At 39.2% G+C, this 14,254-nt stretch overlaps 1 protein-coding gene across 2 annotated transcripts in view; it reads left to right on the top strand.

The window, feature by feature from the left end:
- The window catches only part of EMB1135 (RING/FYVE/PHD zinc finger superfamily protein), a 418,560-nt gene that overhangs the window by 339,561 nt on the left and 64,745 nt on the right, over positions 1–14,254 (top strand). The window contains exons 31-33 of one of the 2 annotated variants that reach the window (XR_016247843.1): positions 11,550–11,678; positions 12,460–12,488; positions 12,586–12,697. Coding sequence is in view for 1 of the 2 variants with exons in the window: in XM_089378057.1 (XP_089234183.1) it covers positions 11,550–11,678; positions 12,586–12,697 (241 nt within the window). In the remaining variant the exon portion in view is untranslated. The remainder of the gene's footprint in view (positions 1–11,549; positions 11,679–12,459; positions 12,489–12,585; positions 12,698–14,254) is intronic. The other variant, XM_089378057.1, reaches the window with a different exon arrangement.

The following is a 14,254-nucleotide window of genomic DNA, read 5'->3' as shown; positions in this document are numbered from 1 at the left end:
ACCTCAAGGAACCGATAAAAATCTAGAAAAAAGACCGGTTGAAAACAAAAACACAAAATATTCATATTTTAAAGAAAAACATATATATTCATGTGCATCCATGTGAATCCAAACCATTTATACACAAATATGCAAAAGTTCTCATTTACATAGCATGTAAGGGTGCACATAGCCAAAATAGCATTGAGTGCAATCCATATATGAACCGAAAATACATCAACAAATAGGCTCTAGATGGCCTCTAGCATCCAAAAAAAATCATGCTACAACAAATGCCTACATATCATCAAAATCATTGCCTATACTGGGGTCTTCGTCATCAATGTAACAATTTAGGCATTAAAATAAGATAGGAAAAACGTAGCATGTCATGTGCAGATTTTGTTTGGGTGATTGGTACATTTTTAGTAGAGTCATGATAGAGGAGTTCGACAACCAATGCCACTAATATCAAAGTACATAGAGGGTTGGGTGCTCTTTATTATATACTAGTTCCATACCCTCGTACATGACAAAATCCAATGGAAACGTTGCAATGCCCGAATGATGAAATCCTGAAAAAAATATTAAGTTTGCTGGATTTTGAGTGAAATATAAAATTCTACTTTCTCCATATGCAATCCAATGAGGTTGGAACCACTCTCAAACATCCTGAGTCATTTCATGGTAATGTTCAAAATTTAAGTAAAAGGATGAAAATGAAAGATAAACAAGAATGTAAACAGTGCCATGAATTGCATAGCAATACTATGGCCATAGGTTTGATTATTAGGCTAAGTGCTATAGGCTTGAAGTGGGCCAACCAACTGAAAAAATAAGAAAATAAGAAAACGCAATTTTTTTATGCTGCGATGCATAGGTACAAACTATGCGGAACTGGTTCGATGAAATAAGCCGGTTCAGTACCGAACTTGTCTGTTCCGTTACAGAACTGGCCAAGTCAGGGGCCCGATTCAGACTGGTTTTGGGCCAAAAATGGCCGAACCGGCCAGTTCCACCAGATTAAGTCTGGTTTTGATAGCATTGCTTTAAATGGGGGATTAATCTTCAATCCTAGTCGAGTGGGACCTCCCCTAGTGGCCCATGGCTTTAAGAGGGGGACTACTTGGGAAACCTTGATTGAGATAGCGTGGTCCCTTTTTCCCATTCCATACTTGTCACTTGCCTCTCTACACTATGAGCCCTAAAGTCTATCTCCCTTCTTTGGGTCCACATGACTATGGGTCCACTGGGTTGTAGCACACCCCCTTCCCTTGTGTAGATATTTGGGCTGGGTCTTGAAATTGTTCCCCGGGAGGTTGATGTGGCTAAAAGAAAATTTAAATTGATATCATGGCCAAAAGTAAGAAACAAAAGAAAAAGAAAATTATAAAATAGAAAAGGCAAGCATGAACTCTACCCCTTGTTATTATGGTCATCATCTGGTTCATAGGGCCAATGTTGCCCCATCACATCATAAAAGAAACCCCATGTCCCAACCCTTGGTGGGCGATAAACTGCCCCACCTTTAAAGGGGTGATCCACTGCTACACATCATTCACAACATGCTCTCATTTCCTAAAGGTTTGAATAGTAATACAAATAAAAATCAAGGAAAGACAAAAGGCAATAAGAGGGGTGGAAAAACAAAGGTCTTTGTAACTCATGCATCCCAAATTCTCCCTCACATCTATATGCACAGAATGTGGATTTCCTTATCATTGCTACCCTTTTGACTGTGGCATTTGCCTCTGAGACCCCCTTTTCCCCCTCCATTCCATTATTATTTATATGCCACCTATTTAATGAAGGATGTACCAGGGACTTGTGTTTCCCCTTAGGGTTTGGGAACAACTATTAGGGTGATTTACCTAGGGAGGTAATACTGTTACGTGATCCAAGCTGAAATTAGGAAGGGATGCTTCATATGAAATGCCAATTTTCCCTTGATTAGCACATTTGGTACACTTAGATGCATTAATGATTCTTGTACCTAATGGTAAAGATGCAACAGTGGACATTGTGTGTGGTTGGTAGGTGGTTTTCGTCAAGGTTGGGCAACTTAACTGGGGTTGAAGTCAACTAGAGGATTATTATGACACCTTAGAGGTGAAGAAATTGAGAGTTGTGTGATTTCTCTCCAAACAAGAATAGTAACTAGGGTTTTATAGGTGGATGCCCTAGTGCATCCTGCCTTATTTTAACAAGTTCCTTCCATGGCATTAATTTCCTTTAATACTCCTCTTTCCCATTGTTAGTTAAGGCACTAATCTATAAAGTGTGTTGATCACCTTAAAATCAAATTAAACTCTCTTAACCCTTTCTCTCCTAGATGGTTAGGGCAATTGCTAGTGTTTTAGGTGCAGATTTGTGTGTAAAGTTTAATTTTAACTTTTATCGCATGGGAGTGGCTCTTAATTGTAGGATAATTTATAGAAACCATAATAAAACAAAATCTAACATCATCAATCTTCTTTCCTTGATATGACTGATGTCATCCCTATTTATTGTTGTTACACATACCTAACAGCTCGAAAACCCTCTTGTTTGCATAGGTCTTGTTACCCACCAAAATGAGTAACCTTATAGGAGAAAATTTTTCTCCTAATCTTGATAGGTAGCCGATCAACCACATAATTAACAACTACCACTTGCTGACGATATGCCATTATATCTTGCATCAACCATTTTCTTCTCACCTATCTGACATGAGGACAGAGACAAAAGTGTGTCTCCACTGGAAAGGTACTTTGGTCATCTTATAATTGGGTGCTCGTTTGTTTTTGGGTATTTTGTATGGGTTAAAGGGTGATTTGGAATAATGATGGGCTTTGATCGTGATCTTGTTCTCTCACCTTAAAGGAGGGGTTCTCTTTGATACTAGTCCAGTAGGACCTCCCTAAATGGCCCAATGGGTATAGGAAGGGTACTATTTGGAAAGGCTTGATCAAGATAGTGTAGTTCCATCTATGCCTATGTGATATTTAACATTGTTGAAGATCAATTCTATAGAATGTTGATATCCTCATTGTATGCAATACTCATGGATGAAATGTGAATGGTAATCCTCTTGGTGAACCTTTACAACAACTCTCCCAAGTGACCTTGATCCCTCACAAAGATAATAATTAGTGTTTTTTGCTAGGGCATCAAAATATCTTTACTCCTTTACAAGATTTAGCCAATCCATCACACCCATCTTCCAAGGACTAGGCACTAGCCTGGTTTATTTGGCGATCACACAAAATTTCACCACAAAACTAAATTTTGTTGTCTTTCCTAATTTTGACCCTCTTAAGGACAAGCGACCATGCTAGGGCTTGGTGCAAATTGGTCTAGGCAAAGAATTTAAGCCTATGGAAGGATTCAACATTGGGGGAATACTTGGTTTCTGCAAAATCATCCTCCCTTAGGGGCTAATCTTTCATTTTTAAGTACTAATTCTCTTTCCCTAGGTAGATTTGCCTTAGGTAAACCCTAGTTTTTCAAAGCTTCAAGTTGAGGACTTTTTGAACGTTTCTTGTTCCATTTGCTTGCTATTATTCTTTGTTGGAAGTCGTTCCTTGGCTCATTGACCCTAGGGTATGCCATTTTGCTTGCTATACCTTAAGCCCTAAGTCAATTGTGCCTTAGTTTGGTCTCGTTATAGGATGGGATTTGCCTCCGTTTCGTTCATCAAGCCTTGTACTTGAGAAGAGTCATCCTTTATAAGCCTCGAGTATCACCTTGAACCTTGAACCTACAATATGCCTCATAGGTGAATTATCTAATGGGAAGCCTCCCATTGGTGAAAGTCCATAAACAACAAGGGGTAGTGGTTGTGGTGATAGTGGACCACGCATCATTGTTGTCACTTAGTCTAGTGCTTGCCTTGTAGGCCACCCCTCTATAAGACGTACTAGATTTTGAGGCAACAGGCCCTAGCCTCTATTGGAAATGCTTGGTTTTCTCATTGTTGAAGATTATTTTAAGTATTTTTTCGAGGCTGATATAAGCCATTGCATGCCCTAATGTAGAACGTCATTTAAACCCTAATTTATAGCAGCCTTGTCATAGGTCTAACCATAAAGGGGTTGAAACGTAATCTTGAATATCTTGGTCATCTTAGGTTTCGCCAAACCCTTTAGCTATTTTTAGACCTCCAAAATAAGTCACCTTGAGCCATAGTATTAGAATGCCTTGTAGGTGGCATAGGGAAGCCTCCCTTGTTGTTGAAATCCCACTAAATATCCGGGGAAGGCTGCTTAGGTGACAATGGCAACCCTCGCTTTTTGTTGCCATAGGGTTTGGCTCTTGTTCAGTGAGTCCTCTCATTGGACCTGCTAGATTTTGCGCCAAGAATCCCCATGTGTGTGGGAAAGAAAGGGGGAATGAAGAAATAGGGAGAAGTGTATGCCAAGTAAATTCTTTACAACCCTCAAAGCAAAAAGACTAGGAACCAACAAGAAAAGAAAGTTTATGGTCAACAAATGGAATGATGATTTGCAGGTAAGAAACCTTGTAGAGGTAGAAAATGTTAGCTTTTCCACAACCGAACACCTACCATTCAATTCCCAACAAAATATTATTGAATAAACACATGGGTAGGTTCCTAACAAAAAGTATTCAGGGGAATTAATTAACGTTATGGATTACATGAATCACAAACATGTTTTTGCCCAACAAGTCAATTCATCATTAATAAAATTCAAAACGTACTTGGGCTCCCATTCTAGGATAATGGCCCAACTGAGAAAATATAGATACAAAAAATTACCCTGGATCCAATCTTGGAGATCTGCCCTAGTTCGATGCTTGATCTCCCCGAAGATCTAGATCTCCAGCCTCTCTGACCTTACTCAGACCCAACACACGCTCACTAAGATACTGTTGTCGATTTTGTGCTATGGTTGTGTGTCTTCTCCCTTCCTAGACTTGCTTTTATAACTTTGCATTGAGCCAAAACCCTAATCCTAATCATATTCTTAAAGTGATTGACAACTAAGATTAGATTTTGTCTCACATGAGATCAATAGCTAAGATTAAAACTTACTCACTAAGGTAAATTACTTTACTTTTGCTAAGTTTTATCAGTTCAATAAGCCAACATATTAATATGGGCTTTCTCCTAAGTTAAAGTTAGGCTAAGTTACATTAGCAATTTGCTCAACCTAGAGCAAGTATTCTAGGGAGATGTGGGTGACTTTTGCATGCCTAGACACAATGCTTGCGTAGAAGTACTTGCCCAAGCTACAAACTTCAACAGAAGATGACACTTATCCTTATAAGATTCATGGATAGGTAGGCATAGATTATTTCTACTTGTCTAACCTCAATGAAGTAAAGTTGCCGTTTATAGTAGATGGCAAACTTCATGCATTATATATTGGAACTTGTTATTTTAGTTTAGACAATTTAAAGTAGATAGGGTTGTACACCTTGCATTATTTATTTTACATCCTTCGTTGTTGTCTTCATGCTGATTTTTGCATAATTAGATAATATTTTTTAATATTTTTCCTATATCGCAAGGTTGACAAGCAACACCCTGCTTAGTTGCTATCAACAATTTATTTAAAAGTGTTATTGGTAATAGGTCGATGGGCACTGAGGATAACTGGGATTCTCATCCACACTATGTTTGAGCACATGGATCATGCACTTTATTGTGAGCATGTCCACAAGTTGGAGCCAGATGTTACGCACCCAAGTGGGTGATCCCTAGGAGAAAATTTTTCTTCCATTCTGTTTAGCTTGCCAACTAGTAACCCTATGTGATCTCTAGAGAATGAGCCTCAAAGGCCCTTGACCAATTCTCAGATCAGGTTCTTGTGACATCTAGTCTATTTATCACATGAAGGTGGCTCATCCATTATAAGGTACTGTTATTCGTTAAATTAGCAAGGTTTCCTTGCAACCTGCCAAGATTAACACATAGGACAAGGACCCACTCTTACCTCGGCACAAGTCCCCACAGTTTATGCCCAACTCTCTCCTAAAAGGGAATGGGAGGATTACCTTGAGATAAATTCACCCAAATTAAGAATGATCAATGCCTTCTATAGTGTTTTGGGTGAAGTAGAGGAGTTAATTGTTTAATGTTATACTCATTTAAGTTATAACATATCGAAAATGGTGGTCAACCAACAATACAAGTCACTAAAAGGTAGAGATATATATCATGTAAGTTGTTCAGATCAGTGCAGAATTAATATACTAACTAAATCTATGAATGTTTCTTAGTTTATACCTTTTGATAGGGAGGTTCCTTTGTTAAATTGCTTGCCTTCCAGTGATTCCAGGCTGAAAAGTTTGTAGAGAGATGCAACAACAGCAAACTCCCCTAAAGCAGCCATGCAATAGTGCCTAAACACACTAGGTCAAAGATCTAGGGCTGGGGAGGATAGGAGGTTAAAAATTGATCACTCTGTAAACTTGTAGGAGAGGGAATTCGACAAGGTGTGATTCGTTGAAGCGATGGAGACGTTTTCAAGTGTCGAATTCAGGAGGGCATTCACAGTGATTTTTCGCAGGCCGAGTTGTCTATTTGAGCAATTGTGATAGTTGTGGGAAATAAAATTCTAGCACTGGAAGGGCCGATATTTGGAGGAGCCGCCACAGGGTGCCGAGCAAGATATATTTAGAAGATATCGATTGCTAGTCGTCTCTCCAGATCAGTAGGCCGAAATTTGCAATCAGTGTGGAGATCGATTTTTATCAGCTCGAGACTGTGATATTCTTCAAGAGGAGCGAGGGGTTTCAGTGCTTATTTCCCAAAAGTTTTCACTTGCAAGGAGACCAAGCATCTTCAGAAATAAGAGTCGAAATTGTGAGGAGGATCATTCCTGTTTGAGGACAAATCTGTGCTCCTGTTGAATCGAAATTATTGTGAAGAGGTCAAATTCATTTCCAGGAAGAGTAGCAGGGGTTGAGCTAATCCTTCTCCAACAGAACTTTTCTTGAGGAAATTACCTATTGCTCAAGGGGACGTGCTATCCTAGTTTCCAGGCAAAATAATCCTCAATGAATTAATTAAATATATTTGCCCTCTTCAGCTAAAACAATGTCCAGATAAGTTATGATCATGACTGATTCTTAAAGAAAGGCCATTAGGTTGATTAAATTGCAAGAATTGTGGAGAGCCACTGCCCACACTTACAACCAAGGAAGCAGCTTGTTGGAAGGCGAAATTATTCCAAAAGTTCGAGCATCAAATTTAGCATGGAGTTTCTCAAAAGCCTAGCCAAAGACGGAGCCTATACCCAACAACAAATTGTATCTAGGTTTCCCCAATTACATTGATATTGTTAATCATATGTTCGAGATTATATTTTATCTTGGTGTCAAGACTATGTTGAATATTATTTAATTGTCATGAACTTGTTTCTAGTGCTCCTTTGTATAGACAAAAATTGGTGTGTGTGGCTGAATTGAAACCCACATGCATATGAGAAAATGTTTTGATGAGTTAGGACATGTTTCATGTTAGTCAGTCTTGTATGTGTCAGATCTGAAACAAATTGAATATCAGATCAATTGTTGTCCTCGAAAGAGTCGAAATGCATGTCTGCTGGGGTCATTAGATGTTGTTGTGTGCTACTGAAGCAACCTTGTCCTTGCTGAGTTGAATGTAATTTGGGAAGTCTATCAGTCAAACAACTTGATGTAATTGACATTCATTGGACTAAAACATGGGTGAAACCTTCACAAATTCCCTTTATAAACTAGCAACAACCATCAACAAATGCTTTTCCAAAGGGGTACTCATTTTGCTACAGCAATAGCAGCCACAAAAAGAGCATAATTTGGGACACAAAATCTTTAAACTTGGCACATAATTCAAACACAGGAAGGTCACATGGAAAGTCCTTTTCGAATTAGCTGAATTGGATGCACTCCTTTCCAAAGTGAGCCAGTTAGAAGGGAAGAAACTAATTTGGGCTCTAAAACCAGCTATGCTTGCTCTTCTTGGAAGAGCCTTGTGAAGGGGTTAGACTTCTAGTTGCATCTCGGCTCAGTAACATCATGAGACTAACGCTCTTATAGCTCCTTACAATGATGATGTTATGGGGAGAGTTTTCACATTGATAGTAGAAACTTTCCAGGACTTGGACAATAGTGCAAGCTCTACCTTTGGGAAGAAGCTTGAGATTCTAGAAATCATGGCCATGGTTAGATCTTATGACATCATGCTTGATTTGGGGTGTGATGACTTGAACCATCAGATGTTCCAATGTTTCTATAACATTAAAAAACATCACCCTGACACGGTTAAAGCAAACATGCTGTCCATTTTGTCTTCAGTTATGGGAGATCGTGATGCCATTTGCAGGGAGTTGCAGGCTAGATTGTAGACCATTTGGAGGAAAGAACAACTGGTTTCACCTGTTGTTTATGAACTGGCCAAAAGGTTGGTTGAGCAAAACATTAGGTTGTTCAGGAGAGTTGACTAGGGAGGAGTTGTGCAGGTTTGGTGGATCATGCAACAAAAAATAGTTGAGGAGGAAGGGTCTCTGCTTCATTTGTAAGGGACCTTGGGGACTTGATCACTCATGCTTGAGTGACACTGAGGAGATGATAGGGGTAGAGCAGGAGGAGATTCCTTTTGACTCTCCGGGTGAAGTTTCTTGTTTGGACGAGTCTATGGGTTCATTCGAGGATGCCTCTGAGGAGCATGAGTCATGTGGAGTTGTTGATAGTAGGTTAGATTTATATTCGGGTAGTTATGGTGAATAGCCAGCGGACCCTATGGGAGACATTTAGGATAGTGTGTCACCAGTGATGAGTCAACATGAGCAGCATATGATGGAGCATGAGTCAGCTGAGGAAGATGATGCACACAATATGCATGATGGGCCTTTTGGGGAGAGCCAGTTGGAGGTTCATATTGAGCTCATGAAGGAGGAGGATGGGCAACCACCCTTGGGGTTAGCCATTGATGAGGAGCAGATAGAGGTACAGACATCTCGCAGGATGGTAGTATTTGCAGGCACTTGTCCTCGGTGGATGTTGGACATTGACAGAGTAGTTTTGCAGGAGGCTAGTAGACGACAGGAGCATGTAGTTTCCAATCACAGGAGGGAGGAGCTATTAGAGATGGTGGTGCATCCATCTTTGGGTCGGCCCACTGATGAGGTGCAAGTAGATGCATAGGGAGTTGGCAGAGCTACAGTCCTTTAAGGGAGCAACCCTCTCCAAGAGTGCATAAATAGGGCTTGTAGCACAATTTGACCACTTGTAGCCATTACAGGGAGAGAGGCAGGGTTTTCTCAATGGATATTGTTAACTGACCAGGTGGGGTTGCATGAGTGGGGCATGGTGCAACATAGGGGACATATCACATATACAGGTGCCTATGCATCCGATCCTTCCCACATGGTGGATTGATGAGAGATCATGAGTTGGTATCCTTTGGATGGAGTATCAACCTTAGTTTGGAGCATAGTACAACAGGGGTGCTTAGATGAGAGGGTTACTACATGTTGAAGTGGGCAATGGGATGTGGACCGACAGTTCATCACTATTTCGGTAGCACAAGCCCAACATTAGCAGAGTGGGGTTGACTTGGGCCTATGCCAGTGGTGGGATTGAAGAGAGTTGATGAGTTGGTATTTGCCTTATGGGGCAACAACTAGAACCGGAGACAGAGCACAGTTTGAGCCATGGGACTTGGGAAATCATTAGCCATGGTGGCATTGGGATCCAAGAGGATTGGTTGATGACATGTACAGTTAGAGATTGGTTTGAGATCTGGGGATTGAGGGGTCCATTCATGATGGGTTGACATAGAGGCAGAGCATCACCCAGTGGTTCATATGGGAGATGGGCATTTGTTCTCAGTTGCGTTGGGCCACCAAAATGGTCCACAGGTTTGGATTGATTGGGGGCAAGCAATCTTGGTGCGAGAGGATTTGCATTGTTCCTTTTTCTAGTGTTTCTTATGACATGGTTAGGTTGGACTTTTAGAGTTGGGGGTAGACACGTCATAGGTGCAGGTTGGTGTCATCAGTAGGCCCAGAGGATTTTGAAGGGGTTTTGAGGAGTTTCTATGAGGTTCGATGGCATTTGCTTGGTATATTCCATCATTTGCACAGTTTGCCTTTCATTTTGGCACATTCCGACAACTTTCAGAAAACATAGTTATTATTGGGCCTAACAGGATAAATTACGCTTAAGGTGGCATTCTAAGAGAATACTTGATAGAACACCTTAGTGTAATAGCTCATTTGCACCGGAATGACAAGATCTACATGATGGGATGGTTAGATGTGAGTTTCAGTGACCTGAGGAGACATCGTGGCTAATTTATCCTTTTGCCGTATTAAAAGGAATATTTTAATTAAAATAAAAGGGGGAAAAGTGCTCCATGATTAAAATAATAATAAAATAGAAGGTTGTAGAGGGGTCCATCAGATGTATACAAGAGGAGGAGGAGGCCATTGGGGGACATCTTGGATATGATATTTCTTCTTGTATGCGAGGTTGACAACCCGGTTTTCTACGCCAGTAGTAGCCCCAGGACCGGAAACCTACTGGTGATTCAATGAGATTGGGCGGGTACCCATCTCCCCTTGGTGAATTCATCTAGAATTCACATGAGAGCTCAACAGTGACATTTCAGTTCGGTTTTGGAGGGCCAACACAGCATTGGTGCAGATCCTTGAGGCCAGTTTTCCATCTCAGCGATTTTACTATATCAACATGTAAACCCCAGTTTGTATTATAATAATAGCTGAGATTATTTCTGTTGATCATGTTATTGAATTGCATGCACTCTATTTGTTTTATTTTACATGGCAATCTTCTGTTAATTGGACGGTTATTTGATGGAGAAATTTTTTGTTAAGCTAGATTTCTGCAAAGTTAGTAAAATATCCCATTTGGGACATTACACTAGGTACTAGATAAAAAAGAAAATTGCATTGCAATGTAAGGTTCTAAGTTCTAACAAACATTGAAGGTTGATTTCTTCTGGGTATAAGTCATTCAATACTGTACAGGATTACTATTATGACTCCAATTTTGAAATGGAACCAAAGCTGACATTTCATGTAATTGCTCTACTTTCCCATTTCTCTCTTTAATTGCCATGTTTAGTTTAATCAAACAGGCAAGAAACAAGAAGATAGGCACACGAGTGATACAGGGGATGATATGTGCGGTCAATGGCTGTCGTAATTATATTTTTCATTTGAGTCATGAGTAGAGGTAGAGCGACAGAAGTTGGTGTAATTGAATCGCATTTCCATAAAGATGTTATGAATCCATTTTTAAATTGTGGCATGACAAAAATTAAATTCTAGACTTTTAGTTGGTTCTCATAGGGATTAGATTTATTGTAGGCATTATTCACGTGCATCACATCTGGTAGTTAGTTGCATCATGTGAATGAAATTTAGATAAACGATCAAGTGTGATATGTTTACCTAGACTTTAGGCATCTTGTTAATGGGATGGATTTAGATCATTCTCAAACAGTAGTAATTCCAAGTTTATTGAATTTCCTGTGATGGTGTGGTACATGATTTGGTGCTTTCGTCTTTTGGCATCTGTACACATTTCAGTTTGCTTAATTCCTTTTCTGTTTGCAGTGCATGCATGGACCAAAGTGTAAAGCTGGTGCGAGTTGTACTATTGGTAGGAGAATCCAAGAATTCAATATATTGGGGGGTCTTATTCTTCCTGTTTGGGGCATCGTGGAAAAATCTCTTTCTAAGCAGGTATGGTATGATCTTGGTTAGTAAGTTTATGCTGTTTGACTGTCCAATGTCAGCATAGCCATTCGATGCTCTGCTCTAGATTTGTGATTCCTTGTGTATTATTTAGATTTATATTGTCTATTTGTTATGAAATTGAATACACTTGGAGCAGCTTATATTGTTAGGCATGTGTTGTTATCAATGAGCACTACTTTCAACAATTGTGCTTACATTTTTGTCTAGCACATAACATCTGTAGGTGCTCAAGTGATTTTCATTGAAATTGGAACCTGAAAGTGACAATGTTCCCACACTTGCGATGCTTAGTAGCCAGAGTGCTTTGAACGTACATATCAAGCATATATATCAATTAACGAAGTATATTGTATATAACTGTTTTTCTTCGTGATCTGTGATGTCCTGCTACCGTGTGTTGTTTTGATTTTAGATCACTATTTTTCAATTATTATCATAATGTCTAGAATGGTTTGGGCAATTTTTTTTCTTAAATTTGCTAGATTTTATCTTTACAGCAATTCCATGTGTAAATTGAAGTCTTAAAGTTGTAGTACAAGCATATATGGTCATTTCTTGGATGAGTTCATAATCTTTGAGATTGTGAATGACTTTCACCTTTTTGGTTATAAGTTGGGATATTGTCAACTTGATTCCTTTTGATGATTTCCAAGAAGGCGTGGCACTGGCTGGAAATTTTAGAAGAATTCACTTTATTTGGAGTTGAATCTTTCAACCTTTATGATAGCTGCTTGGTATTTATTATTTTATAATGTTACTTTTGCAGCTTACAAGAATGGTGCTCATGTTCTTGAGGTCTTTTTTATCCTTGGTTTGTTATTTTCTTTATTTAACTGTTATAAATGGTTTTATAGAAATTGGAAAAATTATTTTTCATTTGTCCTTGCATCAGGCACGGCAAAGTCACAGGCGATTACGGGTTGTACGCTTAGAGACTACATCTGATAATCAACGAATAGTTGGCCTCCATATTCCAACCCCTGCAGTCAATTCTGTCTTACAAGGTGAGTCAAGTTGGAGTAACATTTTGAAATACCATCTCTCTCTCTCTCTCTCTCTCTCTCTCTCTCTCGCACACACGCACACATATGCGCACACACACAGGTGCCTAAACTACAGAAAATATTCTGGTACTGTTATGTAGATTGTTTGCATGAGAAAGAGGAATTCTAGTTTACCATCAAGGATAATTTCAGAACAAATAGGGAGGAATTTATTAACTTTCTTTTCAACAATTTAGTCATATGATACAATTTTATATAATATTTGCTGTTGTAAAGTTAAATGAATTAATCTTTCTTTAAAAAAATTGTAATAACTGCTTGTCAAGAAGTTAAAGATGTCAAACCTTGTAAAAGTGTTAACCCCCAGGTAACATAAGCAGCTGGAGACATCCAAGGTTTCACATCAAGAACTGTCTATGTTTTGCAGTTGTACATTGCAGGAGCTAGAGTTCTAGGTCCCACATATCAAGTTAGCTACATATTCTTGGTCCTCGAGAATTCATGTTCTGGATGGGCCTCGTATTGGTGACATGCAAGCTATTTCATGAAACTGCTAGTTTTAGCAGTAAGGGTTTCAGGGCTTGTTTGTTGAATCAGAATACATATTTATGTTCCTTACAGTTACACGATTGTAATGGGACTATTTTTATTAACATGTGAGACACTGCTATTTTAGCAGTGTATTTTTTGGCCCGCCACCACTTCTCCAACAATTCTCAGTTTCCTATTTTTTAGGAGATGGATGCTGTTTCTAGGATGTCTATGTTTGGAAAGTGTATATTTTGCAAGAATAAAGACAGTATCATGGTTCCGTTTTGCAGTAGTGCAGTGGCTTCCTTATTCCATTTTTGGTGGGAGATGTATGGTTTGAGTTCAGGGTTTGAGCAGATAGTGGATGTATCACATGTGGCTGCTAAATATAGGAACTTCAGAGTGCTCATAAGGTAGTGTCTGTTTACGTTTTGTAGCTTAGACAGATACTTCCACACAGGTCTAAGTGTCTAATGTGTGCAAGTCATCTAATTTTCTTTTAACCTATGTTGCAGGAAACGTAGGGCAAGGGGGCGTTTCCGTACGGAAACGAGTACAGAATGCTGAAACACGTGTGGTACAGCCCCGAAACACGTTTCAGGCTGTACTGACACGTTTCACGAAACTGAAACATGGCCAGTACGCCCTGAAATGCGTTTCAGGGCCGTACGACTCACGTTTCAGATTTTTACTTGTGTTTTTTTTTAAATTAATTTGTTTTCTAATTTATTTTTAGGTTATCCTAGAAACTTCTAGTTGCTTCTAGATGCCTCTCTAAAGTTATAAAAGTGAACTTTTGCCCTAGTGTTTATATGCAGTTCATGGTAATGTTAAGAAGTGATATTCTCCTTTATTTTTCATTTTCTCCTTTATTTTTCATTTTCATCATTTTACTTAAATTTTTAATGTTACCATGAAATGACTCAGGATGTTTGAGAGTGGTTTCGCCCTCATTGGATTTCATATGGAGAAAGTGGAATTTTAGATCTCACTCAAAATCCAGTAGACTTATCTGTTTTTCAGGAT

Source organism: Pinus tabuliformis, chromosome J (genome assembly GCF_031772625.1).
Source record: "Pinus tabuliformis cultivar Carrire ecotype Pingquan chromosome J, CPIR1, whole genome shotgun sequence".
Classification (NCBI taxonomy): Eukaryota; Viridiplantae; Streptophyta; class Pinopsida; order Pinales; family Pinaceae; genus Pinus; species Pinus tabuliformis.
The sequence above is the reverse complement of the archived record's forward strand: the minus strand, read 5'-3'. Positions and strand labels throughout refer to the sequence as shown.